The sequence below is a fragment of the Cervus canadensis genome, chromosome 2 (genome assembly GCF_019320065.1).
Source record: "Cervus canadensis isolate Bull #8, Minnesota chromosome 2, ASM1932006v1, whole genome shotgun sequence".
Lineage (NCBI taxonomy): Eukaryota > Metazoa > Chordata > Mammalia > Artiodactyla > Cervidae > Cervus > Cervus canadensis.
In genome coordinates this window covers 97,169,099-97,186,874 of record NC_057387.1, presented here as the reverse complement: position 1 = coordinate 97,186,874, position 17,776 = coordinate 97,169,099, and the positions used below count along the sequence as shown (strand labels likewise).

General features: G+C 61.0%; 1 protein-coding gene across 4 annotated transcripts in view; it reads left to right on the top strand.

The window, feature by feature from the left end:
* Nucleotides 1–17,776, top strand: part of PTPRF (protein tyrosine phosphatase receptor type F) — an 83,689-nt gene that overhangs the window by 46,016 nt on the left and 19,897 nt on the right. For all 4 annotated transcript variants that reach the window (XM_043461614.1, XM_043461615.1, XM_043461613.1 and 1 more), the window contains 6 exons: nucleotides 7,069–7,338; nucleotides 8,833–9,414; nucleotides 9,624–9,760; nucleotides 10,209–10,353; nucleotides 13,748–14,053; nucleotides 14,720–14,913. In XM_043461614.1, coding sequence (XP_043317549.1) covers nucleotides 7,069–7,338; nucleotides 8,833–9,414; nucleotides 9,624–9,760; nucleotides 10,209–10,353; nucleotides 13,748–14,053; nucleotides 14,720–14,913 — 1,634 coding nt within the window. The remainder of the gene's footprint in view (nucleotides 1–7,068; nucleotides 7,339–8,832; nucleotides 9,415–9,623; nucleotides 9,761–10,208; nucleotides 10,354–13,747; nucleotides 14,054–14,719; nucleotides 14,914–17,776) is intronic.

The window sequence follows — 17,776 nt, the reverse complement described above, 5'->3', positions numbered from 1 at the left end:
GTGGGGCCAGTCCTCAGTCTGTCCCTAGGACATGTCTCATAGCCAGGCTGCACCTGAATCTGTACCTGCCCTGCTTTGCAGAGAGAGATTTGCCCTGTAGCCCTAGGACAGAACCCTAAGCCATGCTGCTAGGACCCTGGCATCTGGGGTCCACCCCTGCTCCATATCACAGTCCTGTCAGAGCCCCTGCTTTCTGCCCCAGCAGTGCTGAGAACCCCATCAGCCCCTTACTCTTCTGGGACACCAGCTGCTGTATCCTGAACCCCTCTTGGGGGTGGGTACACATGGAGAAAGCCGCCAGTGCTGGCCTCTGCCCGCCTGCTTCCTGGCAGAGCGGCGGTAAAGCTTCCTTCCAGACAGGGCACCTGTCACCCTCCAGGCCAGTGGGAGGCCCCCACTGGGCTCAACCTCAGCATCCAGTCAGTGTGGACGCCAGGTCAGGTTTCTCAACCTCAACACCATTGACATTTGAGGCCAAGTAACCCTTCGCTGTGTGGGGCTGTCCTGTGCATTTTTGGGTGTTTACCGACCCACTGGATGCAATAGCACCCCCTGGTCACAGCTCACAGGGTCTCCAGACCTTGCCCAGTGTTGCTTGGGGGAATCCTCCCTCCCCGCCATTACAAAGCACTCTTCAGATGGACAGCCTTGCTCTGGGTCTTGTCTCCATCTGTCTCTATCTCCATCACGTGTCTCCTGCCACGTCCACGGGGCCCGAGGTCATGTCTCCTCCTCGGATTTGGCCCCAGTGTCCACCTCACACCCCTCCTCTGTCCCGCAGACTCGGGGCTCCCACCACCTCTCTGAGACCTACAGCGGCCGCGTTTCACAGGGCCGTGCGTGGAGAGCTCCCAGCCCGGTGCTGGGCACGCAGGACGTGCTGGGCAGTCGGTAGCCGCCGCCGCCGCGGGGAAAGCACCACGGGGGCTGCGCCACCCAGTTTCGTCTGACTTTGCTCAGTTGCCTGCAGCTCCACCCACGGTCTAGCAGGCCCAGGCATGCCGGGTGGACCAGCCTCTCCATCCCACTCCCTCCCCCAGTGACTCACTCGCTCCTTCCATCCACAGCGTCTCTGCCGTCTAGCTCTTAGGACGCACAGCTGCCAGGGACCAGGGACGGGCCCTGCTTTCCACCGAGCCTGGCCTACTTGCCCCCGCCCTTCCCCACTTCTCTGCAGGGGCCTGGCTGCTGGGCCGCAGCTGTCTCGAAACGGGGCGACGGCTCCGTGGCTTCTCCCCACAGGCTCCAGACCAGCTTCCTCACACTCTGGTGCCATGCAGCGTGGGGCTTCCTCACGGTGGCGGGGTTCTAGTGGCCCATGTGCCTCGGTGGGTTTGTGGGCTGGGTGGGCCCTGAGCTCAGCGGGTCTGTCTGAGCTTTGCGGTGTGCGTGAGGCACGGGGGCCTGCCTCTGCCACACTCCCACCCATCCCTGTCCCACCCTTTGGCGCCCGGCACCTGCCGGCGGGACCCAGCCCTGTCCACCCGTGTCCTCCATGAGTCCTGAGTCTTTTGTGAGCGGCGTGGTCCGCGCGCACCTCTGGGCACGTGCGTGTGCGTGGGGCACAAGAGTCTTGTCTCGTTTCCGTGCTGTGTGGGCAGATGAAGGTTGGCCTGTTTTTACTCTCTCTGTGTTTCTCCTTGTCTTTTTTTATTCCCTCCTCATCCTCATCGCACTCTGCCATCAACCCAAACTCTCATCTCTCAGATCAGCGAGAAGGTTGGTCCTTTTCACTTCTTATCCATCTACAGTTCGCCCATCGACGGGATGCCCCCGTCAGTAGGGACCAGCGGGCTCGGTCAGCTCTTCGGGCTCGCCCCCGTCAGGCCTGCCCGCCTGTCGGGCTCTGCGCTCCTGTTGTTTGAGCCGGCAGGCGGGCAGGACCAGGGGTGGGTGGGCAAGCCCCCCTGCCCCGCATGTTTCTGCTGCTTGGGTCCTTGACCACCCCATGTGTCTGCATGTCCCCTTAGCTGGGCTCCCCTGCTGGGGAGGTTGGGTGGGCATGGTGCATGGCACAAGACTTGGCCCTGCCTTTGTGCCCAGGCCAGGCCAGCAGTCTGCTCCAGGTGGAGCTCAGAAGTGGTTGTGGGCTCTGTAAGAGTTGTAGGGCTTTATGTGCAACTGTGGGGCCTTACACAGTTCCCACCACCCCCTTGCTTAAAATCCATATTTGCTAGAGCTCAGCTGAAACCGTTGGGAAGATGAAGGAGAAGGCTAATCTAGAATGAGCTCACCCCTCAAGATCCTGCAGCCCAGGGTGAATGTCCTCCAGGGTCTGCACTGTCCTTGAGCACCTCCCCGAAGCTGGCCGGACGGCAGTCATGCTGTGCCCACGGAGCTTAGTGTCTGGGGCACAGGGTGGGTGGGGTCACTTTGTCTCACTGAGGAAGCCTCCCATTGACTGGTCTGTTCCCTCTCCAGCTAGATCCAGATGAGGGTCTTCCCACCTGGTCCAAGCCCTTCTCCCAGACAGCTGGCATTTCCTCGGCCCCACGCTGGGTGCTGGGCATTCGACCAGGAGCTCACATCTGACCAAGCGGTCAACTGCTGCTTAGAGCTATATGTGAGCCTCGCAGCAGCCCTAGCACGGCCGTGGGTCGGGGAGGGCTTCCTGGATACCTTGCAGCAGCCCATTCCAGAGCAGTCTCACACCCGAGGGGCCAGGCCCCTACTCCCCGCCCTCTGTCCAGCAACAGGGGCCGAGGGGCAAGGACACAGGCAGCGGTCCTTTCTCTGTCCCTTGGTCTGAGCGGTTAGAGGAGACCCGCCTGTCCACTGGGTGAAACCCCAGGGAGCAGACTCGGGCCACTTGGTGTCCTCTGCGTTCTCTCTGTGGCTTGGGTTTCCTCCACGAGGAGAGGGAGCCTGTCGGGAGGAGGACTGCAGCCTCGGCTCAGATACCAGCCCTGATCATCATCATATGCACTCCTGAGCTCTGGGGCATTTCAGTTACACCGTTTCGCTGACCGGGCAAATCTGCCCGGGGCGAGTTCAGAAAACGGTCATCAGCAGAGAGAGCCCAGCCTGCCACCACCTCCCCCTGGGCCCCCTCCCCCGCCCTCCCGGTCCCTTGTCCCTTCTCCTTTTCCCATTCTGTGGTTCCACCAAAAATAAGCATGTACACAAATATTTAATGGGAAGGCAGAAATGAGTTTCTAAATATTCCGGGGGGGATTTGCCGTGCTGGTAATTTGTTTGGTGCTGATAATTACATCTTACATTTTTCCAGCTTTACTTAAAACTGTGTGCCGAGTGCGCCAGCATTTAATTACTGCTCTGCGGCAGCCACAAGGTTATTTATTAAAGAGTTATTTTATCTTGATACGGTGAATCCTGCCCCTTATCCCCTCCTTAATGTTGTGTTATTTTCATCAGAGAAATTTCCGCGAGTGAATGCCGATTGCGGGGCTGCCTCCCCCCTGCGATTAGGCTGTCACTCCACTGAATGCCGTTGCCTCCAGGCGCCGCACCGCCCTATTATAGGGGGTTGTCAGCTCAAATAATTAGACTTAAAAGTTACAGCTGAAATATAATCCAGAAATGGCAAGGCCCTGTTTTGGAAATTGTCTATAAAATGTCAGCAGTAAGGATGCTCGGGAACAGTAATAGACCGTCATTGTTGGAGCTCAAGATTAGACCCTAAGTGCATTTTTCCCCGGCCCTGGTTTTTCCTTCCCTGCTGTTGCTGCTGTCAATAGACTGAGTCCAGGGCGAGTCCTGCCCCTTCTGGAGGCCTCGTGTCAGCGACGGCAGGAGGAGTGGCGGTGAGACTGCTGCAGGGAGGCACCAGCCACTCGTGGCACTTGGGACAGGGGGGTGACCATCCAGAATTCGGGACTCCACAGATACTCAGGATCCCAGGAAGTGGTCACCCGCCTCTGTCACCCCCACCTCCTCTCTGTAGTCCTAGCCCCTACACCGCGGGGAAGATGAGTCTGCTCTGCAGTGAAACCCATTCAGGCTCTTTGTGTTGGCTGAAGCCCAGCAGGCCTGTGAAGGGAGGTGCCCTACTGGAGTGTGCTGTCCAGGAGTCCCTGGGCTTGAGGCCCTGCCCTGGTGCTAGGGGTGATGCTAAGGCTCACCTCTGACCTCTCACTCATCCTTAGCCCCTGGGGTTCTCCCTTCCACTTGCATCTGGAAGGGGGGGAATTAAAAATAAAAACAAACCCTTCTCAATGTTAGTTCCCCAAGGGCCCTTATTTCCTGGCGCTGGCAAGAAGACCTTGTCCTCCGGGACTGTTTGAAGTAAAGCCTGGTCAGTTTTCTTCACGGCTTAGGTTGAGACCTAAGGTTTATCCACCAAGGACCTACTTCCTTCTCCTGGGGCTCTTTGTTCTCACGTCCAGGGACCTGATCAGGCCCCAGGATTCTGCCACTGACCACTGTCAAGCTGACAGGTGTGTCCCTGACACAGGCTTGGGGCCCATCCTCATGCCAACTGGAGAGTGTTCTCCCGCCAGCCTCAACAGACCCAGAAGCTTCTTCACGGAGTCTCCCCGGTCTCTCCATTCACCCTGTGAGCCAGGGCTCAAAGGGGCCTGAGCTTTTCATCCCACGGACCTGCTCCCAGTACATGTATGAACACGTCCCTGAGTGTCAGCTGTCAGTTCCCGCCTCTTTAACTGGATGCCCATGCATGAGGAGGAGACGGGGCAGCCCCTGGCAGAGAGGAGCGGCAAGGAGAGAGTTGGTCAGTTAGGACCGCTGAGCCCTTTTGCTTGAGCCAGGCTGCATCTTCACCAGCGGGCATGCCACGCCTCATGACCTGTGCCCCAGGCTCAGCACCAGAGCCCAGGGAGTGCCTGCACCGTGTCCGAGCCTCCCAACCTCACCTTTTGCCGTTTGTGGGGAGTGCTCAAAGGAAGCTCTTTGTCGTGGCTTTCTCCTGCCAGCCATGCCCCCGGGACCCACGTGTCCCCCTGCCACACAGCACTGCTCTACCTGAACAGTTCCGTCATCACTCTGCAGACCCCCCCAGCTTTAGGACAGATGACAGAAGCCCACTTCTGTCAGCTTAACACGAAACACGGAAACTTGTCTTACAAAACTGGAAGTATAAGTAGATTGGCGTCAGGCAGGGCTGGATCCAGGTGTTTAAACAGTTTGGTCAGGCATTTGTCTGTCTCTGTCTCTACCTCTGCCCTCCTCAGTAACTCCTTTGTTCTCAAGCAGGTCCTTTCGAGTGCTGTGCAAGGTGGTCCCCAGCCCCCCACCCCCCAGGTTAGAGACCAGAAGTGGAGAGGAAGAGCCACGTGTCTTAATAGTTTTCACAAAAGGCCAAAGGTTCTATCTCTTGAGCCACATCTGGGTCGCATATCCCTGAACCAAGAGTGGGGGCTGAGATGGTTCTCCTAAGAAGACGTGGATGCCAATTCTAGGAGGAGACACGCTGACACCCCAGCGAGCGTGGGTCACAGAGGGCAGTAGACTCGGTCCCTGGTGCTGGCCGTGGCACTGGCAGTTGTTTGGCTCTGACTGGAGGCTTCGGAGGGAGGCAGCGTGGGTACAGCTGAGGCTGAGCAAAGTGAGGTCCCGTAGTCTGGGCCAAGGAGTCGTTTAAAGCTCCATGCAGTTTTTAACAGGGCAGGTGATGTGAACAGATAAGGATTTGTGCCGGTTATTTGTGGAGGGCCAGTGACTGGGTCAGAGGATGACCAGGGCGGGAGGAGCAATGGAGAACACAGTATAGTAATCCAGGGAAGGCTGGTGGCTTGGACTTTGGAGGTGTCATTCACCTGTAGACTTGGCAAGAAAAGTGTTGGAAAGATATTTTAGGTGGTGTGTTAGCAGGACATGGTGATTTGCTGGATGTCTGGTCTGTGGGTTGCAGCTTTGACCTCTGTGTACTGAGGTCACAGGTTGGACCAGGTGGTGTCTGCAGTTACTTCCAGCTCTGATTTCTCTGCTTTTAGGCTGAGCGAGCAGCAGTCTGGCACCTCTGGTGGAGGTGTTCCCGATGTGGCACTGTGGGTCCTTTGCATGCCTGGGCTCCCCAGCAAGGACCCTTAGAGACCTGCACCCTGAGTGGTCCCCTCTGGGTCTCTTCGCCTCGCTGCCTGCCTTCTTCAGCCCTGCGTGTAGGGGTGCCCAGGAAGGACACACCCCAGCCTCTGCCCATCTGTTGCATGCCTTGTCTGCATGCCAAGCATGTCTGCCCATGGCTAGGTTTTGCTTGCCTTCCCTCCTTCTGCATGTTCCGAATGTCTTTACCAAGCTCGAGACTTTGGCAGGTGGGGTGGGGGGGTCCAGGCTGCACCTTGAACTGAGAAGCTCAGAACAGCTTCTTTCCTGGGGAGCCCAAGGCTGGAGGTTGTGGCCAGGCACAGCCACCCTCCCCCTTGAGACCCTGTCCATTGGTGCCGAAAGCCGTCTGCTCGGTACCCTCATCATGTTACTGCCATCGTCATACCCATCCTGCCCGCGGACCACGTCCCTGGCCCGCCCAGAACTCTGGCCCCTGTCCAGTTCCTCCTGGAGGCAGCCCCTCCTCTTGGGTTCTCAGGCTCTGCCTTGAGCGTGGCTGAGGTCCTGAGAGGTGGTCCTGCTGCTGCCCTCATCTCTTCCCCGGGGATCATGGCCTGGAGGTGGAGGCAGTGGCCTCAGAGAAGGTGGCCACGTCACTTCCGGTCTGACCCTCTGCCCTGCCCCAGTCCTGCTCTGAGGACCCTCCACCCTAGCGTGCCTGGATCTCTCGCACTAGTGCCCCAGCTAGCCCCGCTGGAGACCCTCCTTAGTGGGGGCGGGGGTCGGAGCAGGTAGGGGCGGGCACTGGAGAGTGACCTGGGATGTGGCCCCTAGGAGGCCTTGCACTGATTCCCCTGTGATCTTGGGCCTCAGTTTCCTAGGCTGTAAAACGGGAGCGTGGTTGCAGAATCTCTCGTGTTCCAGACAGTCCCTGAGAGTGGGGGCTATTCTGTCCCCAAAGCAGGATGGGTGGGGGTCAGCTGGAGCCCAGGGACCCCACCCCTTGGCTCTGATGAGAGGGGCTTCCTGGACGAGGGGCCCCTGCCCTTCCGCCGCACACGCGCCCGGCCCGGCCTGTGAGCGCCTCTCTCCCTCCTCCCGCAGTGCGCCGCGTGGCTCCGCGTTTCTCCATCCCTCCCAGCAGCCAGGAGGTGATGCCAGGCGGCAGCGTGAACCTGACATGCGTCGCCGTCGGCGCGCCCATGCCCTACGTGAAGTGGATGATGGGGGCCGAAGAGCTCACCAAAGAGGACGAGATGCCAGTCGGCCGCAACGTGCTGGAGCTCAGCAACGTGGTGCGCTCCGCCAACTACACCTGTGTGGCCATTTCCTCCCTGGGCATGATCGAGGCCACGGCCCAGGTCACTGTGAAAGGTGAGCTTGCTGGTGTGCTGGCCGTGGCCCGTGGCCTTCCCTGGAGTTGGGGGGCGGGAAGGGCGGGGCTGAGGTTGTTACTCTGCTGGTGCCCGGCCCCAGGGGTCCTCCTGGCCGTCAGTGGTGGACGGAGGGCTTTCTGTCAGAGACTGGCTTAATCATTTGAGCTAACAGGTGCTAGGTCCCTGGGAGGCAGATGCCGTGCTGGTTAGGAAACACAGGTTATATTATTCAGGTGGTGTCACCCTGGGAAATAGATTCTCTTGTTGTTCCCATTTTATAAGTTAGGAGACTGAGGCGCAGAGTCACAGGGAAGTAAATGATGGAGCAGGGACTTGAACCCTGGGGGTCTGAATCCACCACACACCCCTCTAACCATAGAACTGGACCCTCAGCTTTCCCAGCCTCCCAGAAAGAAGGATGGGAAACAGTAGCCAAGGCAGGTGGGTTCTCTCTGCCCGGAGCCCTGGGACAGCCACATGTAGACCAGATTCCTTGGGGTGCTCTGCTTCCTCCCTCCCCTCTGATAACACCCCCTATTCTGCAGCTTGAGTCATCTTTTTAACAGAGCAGCGTCATGTTATAAAAGGGAGAAACACCCTGCGGTGGCTTCCGACTGCTTTTAAGATAAAGAGCAGGATCCTCACTGCTGTGAACGGAGCAGGCCGACAGTCCCGAGTATCACCCTGCCCTCACCCCACCCTTGCCATCCCTGGCTCCACCTAGCTCTCCAGGTCTCAGTCCTGGGAAGCTTTCCCCAATCACCCCGTTCAACGACACCCTGGACTTTTCTCCATCTCAGCACCCTGCTTTCTGCTGTCGTTACACATGCCAGAGCCACGATTATCACTCACTGATTGCTTCTCTCACTGGTGTATAAACCCCATGAGCGCAGCGGTGTGACCGTGTGTCAGCGTGTCCTCAAACCTAGCGCAGTGCCTGGCGCGCCGTCGGCACTCAAGTCTGTGAGTGCCTGTTGTTCGGGGATTGGCTGTGGACCTGAGGCCTCTCCCCTCCTTTTGAGCCAAGCGATGGTGTCTGTGGGGCCAGCAGCCCCATCCATCTCTCTCAAATCCAGGACCATTCCCTGAGGAAATCCCTTCCCTCTCCCCGCCCCTATTAAACACACTCACCAATGGGTGAGCCCAGATGCACTGCAGAGGCCTGTGTGTCTCCCATCTGCACGGGCCCAGGCAGGCCACCTCTGGATCCGTTTGCTTGATGAGCCTCCAGGGCTGGCGTGAGGTCCAGAGGAATCCTAGAAGCGAGTTAGGTGGACACCGAATGACCCAAGGCCCCTGCAGGCACTGACGGGCCTGGCCACCAGCCCCCGCTAGGTGACCTCAGTGGTCACCGAGGGCTTTTCAGGCGATTCTTTGCGGGGGAGGGGTTGGGGGGGGGAGTCAACCACACTCTGGTTGGATGAACCCCAGGGCAGGGTCGGCTCCTGGGTCGTGACCTCAGGCAGCCCTGAGCCTTCCACTTTGTCCCCAGCCCTGCCGAAGCCTCCGATTGATGTTGTGGTGACAGAGACAACGGCGACCAGCGTCACTCTGACCTGGGACTCTGGGAACTCGGAGCCTGTGTCCTACTACGGCATCCAGTACCGCCCAGCGGGCGCGGAGGGCCCCTTCCAGGAGGTGGACGGCGTGGCCACCACCCGCTACAGCATCGGCGGCCTGAGCCCTTTCTCAGAGTACGCCTTCCGCGTGCTGGCGGTGAACAGCATCGGGCGCGGGCCGCCCAGCGAGGCGGTGCGGGCGCGCACGGGGGAGCAGGCGCCCTCCAGCCCCCCACGCCGCGTGCAGGCGCGCATGCTGAGCGCCAGCACCATGCTGGTGCAGTGGGAGCCGCCCGAGGAGCCCAACGGCCTGGTGCGGGGCTACCGCGTCTACTACACCCCCGACTCCCGCCGCCCTCTGAGCGCCTGGCACAAGCACAACACGGACGCCGGGCTCCTCACCACCGTGGGCAGCCTGCTGCCCGGCATCACCTACAGCCTGCGCGTGCTAGCCTTCACTGCCGTGGGCGATGGCCCCCCCAGCACCACCATCCAGGTCAAGACGCAGCAGGGAGGTAGGCACAGGCCAGGCTGGGTGGTACCCCCCTCCCTCAGGCCGTGAGCCGGGGCGGGGGCGGCTCTGGGGACGATGAAAGCCCATATCTGCACACATGGCCCCTGGGGGGGCAGGGCAGGGGTGGGGTGAGGCCCTGCCTCCCTCCACTGGGGGCCCCTGCCCTCGGGGGATTGGCGAGGCTGATGGAGCCTGGCTGGGGTGTTGCAGTGCCTGCCCAGCCTGCGGACTTCCAGGCCGAGGCGGACTCAGACACCAGGATCCAGCTCTCGTGGCTGCTGCCCCCGCAGGAGCGGATCGTCCAGTATGAGCTGGTGTACTGGGCGGCGGAGGACGAGGGCCAGCAGGTGAGCACCCAGCAGTGTGGAGGGAGGACGGCTGCTCCCAGTCCCTGGGGGGTCTGTGCTGGGCTCTCCCAGGTAGGCTTTCCTGGATTCTGGGGTCGTGGGCACACAGCCCCTTCAGGCGCTGGGACCCGTGCTGGCCTGTGTGGTTCTGTAGTCTCTGTCACCCCTTTGCTGGGGACAGAGCCCCTAAGTCCATCCTGGGTCTCCTCGGCTCTGTGGCTCGCATGGCACCAGCAGAGCCCTCAAGTTCCCCGACCCACGTGTCCGTGGTGTTCCCATGCCCATGTGGTCAGTGAGGTGCCCTTGCGTGGGCCATATGGCCACGTGGCAGGGAGCCAGCCCCGCAGCCACGGTGGGTCCCCAGGGATCCGCCACAACCCATGTTCGGGGTGACCTCTGAGTGACCTCTGAGGTCAGGGTGGTCAGTGAGTGCTCTTTGCTCTTCCAGCACAAGGTGACCTTCGACCCCACGTCCTCCTACACCGTGGAGGACCTGAAGCCCGACACGCTGTACTGCTTCCAGCTGGCCGCCCGCTCCGAGCTGGGGGTGGGCGTCTTCACCCCCACCATCGAGGCTCGCACGGCACAGTCCAGTAAGTGCCTCCCAGAGCCACGGCTGCTACAGCTGGGCGGGTCACGGACTCACACACACACCCCCTCCCCCTCGACCAGGCGGGTAGTCGGTTCCGCTGGGCCCTGGGCTCAGTCTGGATCCCAAGTGAGGGACAGGTAAGTGCCCTCTAGTCTGCATCCAGGTGGCTGCTGCCCTCGCTGCTCCCCGCCCACCTCCTGCCCTCCCTCAGCCCCGCCCCCGCCCAGGTAAGTTCCGTGTCTCCTCCCCCATCCGCTCTGCGCTGGTCACATTAGCCCGCGGCCACCCTTTGTGGAGGGACCGCCGTGCTCGCTGTGTTTTAGACCTCCAGCGGCGTCTTCCCTCCTGTATCCCCACATCTCATCTCCCTGTTACCCATATTCCTGCCTCCTGCCCCCTCCATGAGCGTCCATGTGAGCCAGCTGCCCGGGCAGAGACGAGACCGCATTGGGACCATGTGGCACTTGTGTGTTGGACTGTGCATGAGGCCGTGTGTGTACGCGCACTTAGGAGTGCTGTGTGCTCCTGTGTGCTGCGTGAGACTGATGCCGTGAGTGTGTCCACGTCTGAGCCCCAAGCTGTGCAGCCCCTGAGGGTGTCTGCCACTGTGGCTGGGTCTAGGTGTGTCCATTGGCCGTTCTTAGGATCGGGACCCAACCAGAGTGTCTCAGGGTGTCTGGGTCTCCGCACCTCTCCCTCCCGGTGACAGATCGCAAGCCCATGGGCTCTCTGATCACATGGCCACAGTGAGCCATCGTCTGTGAGGCTACCTGTGATAATGGGGCCAAGTATGTGGGGCTGGTTGGGGTCATGGCATTGAGACAGCATGTGTGATGACATGTGATGGTCCTGTGAGGCCCCTTATGTCACATGGGATTGTGTGACTGTGCCGTGTGTGACTTGGTGTTCCTGGATTCATTCTACAAGCACCTGTCACACTCCGGCCGGGGCCCATGCACCCTGCTGGGAGTAGCACAACCGTGTCGTGGCCTCTGCCCATGGGGGTCCTAGTCTAGCGGGGAAGACAGACATTAAACCCACAATTACCCAAATGAGCTTTTAATTATATTTGTGTAAAGTGCCGTGGAGGAAACAAACAGTGGAGAGAAGATGTGATTGGAACCTTGTGTGATCTGAGGGGTCGAGGGGGCTTCCTTGGGTGACACGGAAGCCCCAGGCAGGGGGGTCAGCAGGTGCCAAAGACCCTGAAGCAGGAAGGCGCTTGGTTATGGTCAGGGCGAGCAGCCAGCCAGTATGGCCGGAGCAGCCCCTGGACGACAGCATCTGGGCTTTGGGGTCAGGGAACAGGAGAGCTTGCCTGGCTAAGGGTGAGAACGCATGGGACGGCCCGACAGGACGCTGGAGACAGGAAAGGCTATGCATTGGTCTAGGCAAGAGATGGCGGCTTAGGTGAGCTGGAGGTGGGGGTTGGGGGTGGTTTTGAGAGCTGTCTGGGATCCCGCTGGCCAGACTTCGTGACGGATTAGGTGTGGAGGTGGGCTGAGGGAGAGGGATGCCTCGGATGCAGCCTTGTACGTGGTGTGTAGACCTGGGAGGAGAGTGGTGCCGCTCGCTCCCTAGGATGGGAAATGAGACAGAAGCAGGTACGAGGGACCCACCTGGTGCCAAGGCCCTTAGGCTCAAGACGTTGTGTGCCATCCGGGTGCTGACGCTTGGCGGGCTGCTGGAATCCAAAGCTGGGGTGGGAGGTCAACTGAGAAGGAGGACCAGAGATGGGAGGGAATCCAGGAGATGGGGGTGTCTTGGAGGTCAGAAGAAGAGGGTTTCAAGAAGGAGACCAGATGTTGCTGCTGAGCGGTCAGGGCCAGAGCGTGACCACTGGGTGTAGTAGTACGCAGGGGTGGACCCGGCGTGAGGAGCTGGAGCCCCAGGAGGCGTGTATGGAAGACAAGAAGGTAGAGACAGAGGCTTAGCTGAGAAGGGGGACACTGCAGCTGGTGCAGTAGGGGAGGCTGTGGGGCCAAGGATGGGATGTAGGAAGACTAAGATGGGGAGATCTCGAGCACACGTAAATGTCATTGGAAATGTGTCCGTGAGGAGTAGACAGTGTGGAAAAGAGAAGGATGGTTGGCACCTTGTGAAGTGGGGGAGAGGGCAGAGACTGGCCTTGGACAAGAAGGCACCCCCCGCCTTCCCAGGGTGGGGGAAGGAGAAACTCGGAGCCAGAGCTGGCTGGGTGGTAGGTTTGGTACCAAGAGATGCAGGAGCTGCTGTCGGGAGGTCTTGGTTTTCTCTGCAGAGTAGGAGGTGGGATTATCTGCCGAGAGGAAGGGAGGTTTGAGGAGCGTGGAGGTGGTGGAAGGTGTTTTGCGTCAAGCGGCATGGTGGGGGGTGGCAGGCAGAGAGCAGAGACCAGCCAGTGGCCCTGGGGAGCCATGGGTGCTCACAGGGCTCTCGCCAGCCTTGGCGGGCTTTTCTGCCTGCCCCATGTGCTGTCTGGGAGAAGGTGGGGGATGGGGTCATTCAGAGCCTGCTCCAGGCTAGGCAGGAGCTCAGTTTGGCGTGTTGGTATGAGTGGTGAGAGTCTAAGCTGAATAGCAAGGGCAGTGAGGAAGGTAGGTCAGCAGATGGGGACCCTGGGGCTGCAGGGCAGGCGGTGGGCTGGGGACCCTGAGCAGCTGAGCTGGGCCACGAGGAGAGGGCCTGTCGGGGGGTGTTGGAGGCCGGTTGTAGACAGGGTGGCAGCGTCTGGGGCAGGACCCCCGCAGCGCAGGGAGGAGAAGGCTCTGAAGGTGAGGGGCTTGGGAGCCAGTGGGTTGAGGGGCTGCTGGCATCCCAGGCAGGGTGGTGGCAGAACTCACGATGAGAACACCCCTGTGATGACACTAGAGTCTTCAGTGCGACTGGGGTCTGGGAAACGATGAGTGAGGGCCCCTCCGATGGGCCCTTTCCCTTAGACTGCCCCTGAGGGCCTTGCGCCTTGGCCATAGACACCCTGTCCAGGCAGGCACAGGCTCAGGCTGCCTCGCGCCAGAAGAGCCATTGGGTCACTTGTCCTGGGAAGGGAGAGAGCTGTGGGCACAGCCGTGAGTGGTTGTAGGTGTGACCGGGGGTGAGGGTGGCATGGCCCCCGTTGCTTGTGTGTGTCTGATGCTGTCTGTGTGTGTTTCGGGTGAGACGGTGGATGTGTGAGGCGCTGTGTTAGAGCCCTGCGTGTGTGTCTGTGTGTGTGGGGAGAGCCTGCGGTCCAGAGGGAGAGCCGGGCTGACCTGCGGCCAGTGGCGGCAGCTTACCTGGAGGGGCCCCGGGAATAACCACGCCACCCCCTGGGGAGTAGCCCGCCTGGGTGAGTTTCCGTACTCCCTGACCGGTCGCCATGCCTGTGGCCCCCCGCCCTCCATCTGCCTGCTTCCCCCCCCATTTGTCTCCCCCAGCCCCCTCCGCACCCCCCCAGAAGGTGACGTGTGTGAGCGTGGGCTCCACCACCGTCCGGGTAAGTTGGGTCCCGCCACCGGCTGACAGCCGCAACGGCGTCATCACCCAGTACTCGGTGGCCTACGAGGCGGTGGACGGCGAGGACCGCGGGCGGCACGTGGTGGACGGCATCGGCCGCGAGCACTCCAGCTGGGACCTGGTGGGCCTGGAGAAGTGGACGGAGTACCGGGTGTGGGTGCGGGCGCACACGGACGTGGGCCCTGGCCCCGAGAGCAGCCCGGTGCTGGTCCGCACCGACGAGGACGGTAGGCGGCGCTGGGGGACAGGCGAGGGGAGGGCACAGGGTGCAGGAGAGCTGCCTGGCTAAGGGTGAGGACGCACGGGACAGCCCAACAGGACGCTGGAGACAGGAGAGGCTGTGCCTCGGTCTAGGCAAGAGATGTCCCCACCAGACAGACGCCCAGGGCTCAGCCTCCTGAGCACCCCTGGGGGACTCCCCATCTTCCCGGTACAGGCTTAATGGCCCCACCTGGGGAGATGGAGCTCGTGGGACAGCCTGTGGCCAAATCCCAGCCCCGGGGCTCCCCAAGCAGGGGAGCCTCAAAAGGCTGAGGCCAAAGAGGGCAAGAACCAGGGAGACTGGTGCCAGAGACACTAGCGAGGCTCACCTCACTAGACATCGGGGTGACGGGGGCCCAGGGGAGATAGCACAGGTTGTGCTGACTCGGGGAGGTCGAAGGCCTGGTGCCCCACCTCCCCACCGAGTGAGGCAGTCCTGGGCCCAAGGGTGGTCGCAGAGTCCCAGGCCCTTCCCCTTGCAGGTGGAGGAAGCCCTCCACGTTGCTCTGCAGGAACATCCCCATCAGGGCCTTTCCTGGGCTGTGGGTGCGGAGGCACGGCCTTGGATCTGTGCTGTGCCCGCCTGACTTCCTCGCCCACGCACCTGACTTCCTTCTCCTTCTGGTCCCCAGTGCCCAGCGGGCCACCGCGGAAGGTGGAGGTGGAGCCGCTCAACTCCACTGCAGTGCGCGTCTCCTGGAAGCTGCCCGTCCCCAGCAAGCAGCACGGCCAGATCCGCGGCTACCAGGTCACCTACGTGCGGCTGGAGAACGGCGAGCCCCGCGGCTCCCCCGTCATCCAGGACGTCATGCTGGCCGAGGCCCAGGTGTGCACCCCGGAGGTGGTGGGGTTGGCGGGCGGGCGAGACCGTCCATTCCACTTCCTCTTTGGAGCCCAGGTTCGCTCCCCTCCCCTGCCTGCTGTCAGAGGGACGGTGACACCAAGACATGCTGTGGCATTAGGGGAAGTGCTGAGATCAGGAGGTTAGGGCCAGCTGCCAGGATCACTCCCTCCTCTGTCTTGGGTCTGCCCGAGCTGTCCCAACCCAGGCTCGGCCAGCCCCACCTGCCCTGGTGGCAGTCCCAGCCTGGCAGTCACCTCGGTGGCTCAGCCCACCGGTGCCAGCAATGCAGAGCTCTGTCGGCATGCCCCCAGGCCTCAACCCCCGCCCCCCCAGGAAATGCACCCACTGTCAGTTAGGCTGGGTTTTTGAGACGTGCCTGCCTCCTCTCCCAGCTGGGGCGGTCACCTGCCCTGTCTGGCCGTTGTCTTGGCAGAGTTCGGTGAATCAGGCCAGGCTGATGTTTGCTCTCAAGGGCTGGGCCCGCAGCCTGGCTCACTCACACCTCTCCACTCTTCCATCCTCAGGGGATGGCGTTTCTGCCCGGGAGCTTGGGGTGAGGTTCCTGGGATATTCTCAGCACTGGTTGGCTATCCAGAAGGAGAACCTGGGGCACTGGGAGACTGGACAAGCAGGCCAGAACTTCCCAGTAAGGGGTGGCTGAGCTCAGATAAGAGACCAGGTCTCAGGACTCCGGGGAAAGGCCTGTAATCACTACCACGACTTCCCTCCCCACACATTCTGTTGAAGATTCACGACACCTGGCGGTGTGTCTGTGCTGAAGGGCTTTCTGTCCAGAATCAGGGCCATGAGGGGGTGGAGCCTGACTTCCCCCCCAGAATGCAAACATTCCCCCTCCACCCCTGTCTGGCTCTTCATACCACCCCTGTCCCCCAGGCTGGGATCAGGCTGGTGTTCTTCGTGTTGCACTTAGGGTTGGACTCACCCACAGGCAGGCAGGGCTTTTATGTCTGCAGCTCCGGCTGGGTTCAGTTTTCTGCCCAGAGGGCGCTCTCTGCCTCCTCTGGGCCTGCCCAGCGATAAGGGAGCAGGGGGAGAAGGCAGGCTCGTGGACCCGCCTGCATTCCTGGGGCAGGTTGAGGGCTCTTCCTGGAGCCTCGGTGGGTGGACACACCCACCCAGAAGCATCCCGGGAATGGGCTCCCTCTGGCCATGCCGCCCCAGGGGGCCAGCAGCACAGCTGCAGCCACTGCGGCTCCAGAGAAGCTGCTCCGCTTCGGGTGCCCCCTTCTGGTCCCAAGTGGTTAGGAGGGAGCTGGGCCATAGGACGAAGGGCACTGTCCTCTTGGCCTCAGATCTCCTGTGACAGGAGGTGAACATGTGCCCGAGCTCTAGGGAAGCCGAGTGAAGATGGAGGATCTGCCTTTACAGCCCCCAACACCCAGACTGGGGTCATTGTGCTCCAGGCCAGGAGATGAGCAGATGGGGCCTGGTCCCCAGCCTGGCCACAGGGCCCAGCTGTCCCCTGAGCGCCTGGTCAAGGACATCACAGCCTGTCCTTCCCCACAGCACCATCTGCTCAGCCCAGGCCTCATCAGTGGGGTGCAGACTCCCCACGACTGTGTGGCCAGACTTGTCTCTTTTCATGTGTGTGTCTGTATCTCGAGTTTGTCTGTTTCTCGTGGTCTCTGACTCCGCCTCCCTGTCTCTTTTCATCCCTGTGATCTGTTTTTCCTTCCCCTCTGTTTCTGTCTCTCCCTCACGCTGGCTGCATTTTCACCTGTCTGTCGTCTTCTCTCCTGTGATCCCTTCCATCCTCTGGCCCTGTGTTTTGCCTCAACCTGTTTCTCTTTCCCTTCTTGTCTCAGGCTCCCCCTTGCGAGGCCCTCCATGCCTACGCCTGGCTTGGATAGCAAGGGCATCCCCCATCCCCCTAGGCAAGGAACCTAGAGCAGGGCTGGGCCCAGCCACACCTTAGAAAGTGGCGGAGGCTAGGAGGAGGGACGGCTGAGGGCCTCCTCCCTTATCTTGTCCCACACTCCTTGCAAGGACTTTCCAAGACAGCTTCCCAGAACAGGAGCAACTGGGATTGCCGGACAGAGATTAGACCAGCACTGCAAGGCGGTTGGCCCAGAGGACCCCGTGGTCTGGGGATGGCATGGCCCATGGCCCATGTCCAGCTGTGCCGGATAGCTCTCAACCCCCAGCCCTCCAGTGCCCCAGGACCTTCTTCTCTCCACCCTCCAGCTAGTAAACCTACATGCACCACAGCCTGGAGAAGAACATATTGAGAATCAGCAGCAGCAGTAGTGCCAGCCCAGATCTGTCCCTTCTTATCTTGGTGTTCAGGCATCCTGGGAAGGAACTGGGTCTTTCCCAGTGCCTGTGGGGCAGGGTCTAGACTCTGAACTTGGCACTCACGGTCTCTGTCATCTTGTTGACCAGTCTGCCCCGCCGCTTCCAGCCACAGCATAGCTTCTGCTGTTCTGGGCAACATCACTTGCCTAGAGCACACTTCATAATCTTGTCTTCCCAACTGGGATGCTTCTGAGAGGAAAGGAGACATTGCGAATAATCATACCAGGACAGCAAGCTTAGACTAGGACTGTTCCTGACAAACCAGTACAGCCACTTCCATGTACCATACAGACACTTCCGTGTCTCCCCACCCCCACCAAGTCTGGCAGCCTCTCCCTCTAAGCACCTCCAGGCGGCGCCTTCCGACCCCTCAATGTCAGGGAGCCCTGTTGCTCTGGCCCTCTGCCCTCCAGGTCTCCCCTCAGCCCTGGTGCCCCTGGCTGGGCTTGTGAGGCAGGGGCTGGGATCTTTGGATGGTGAGTGGTCCGGGGGTGCCACCCCTCTGGCCTGTGCCTGCCACCAACCCTCC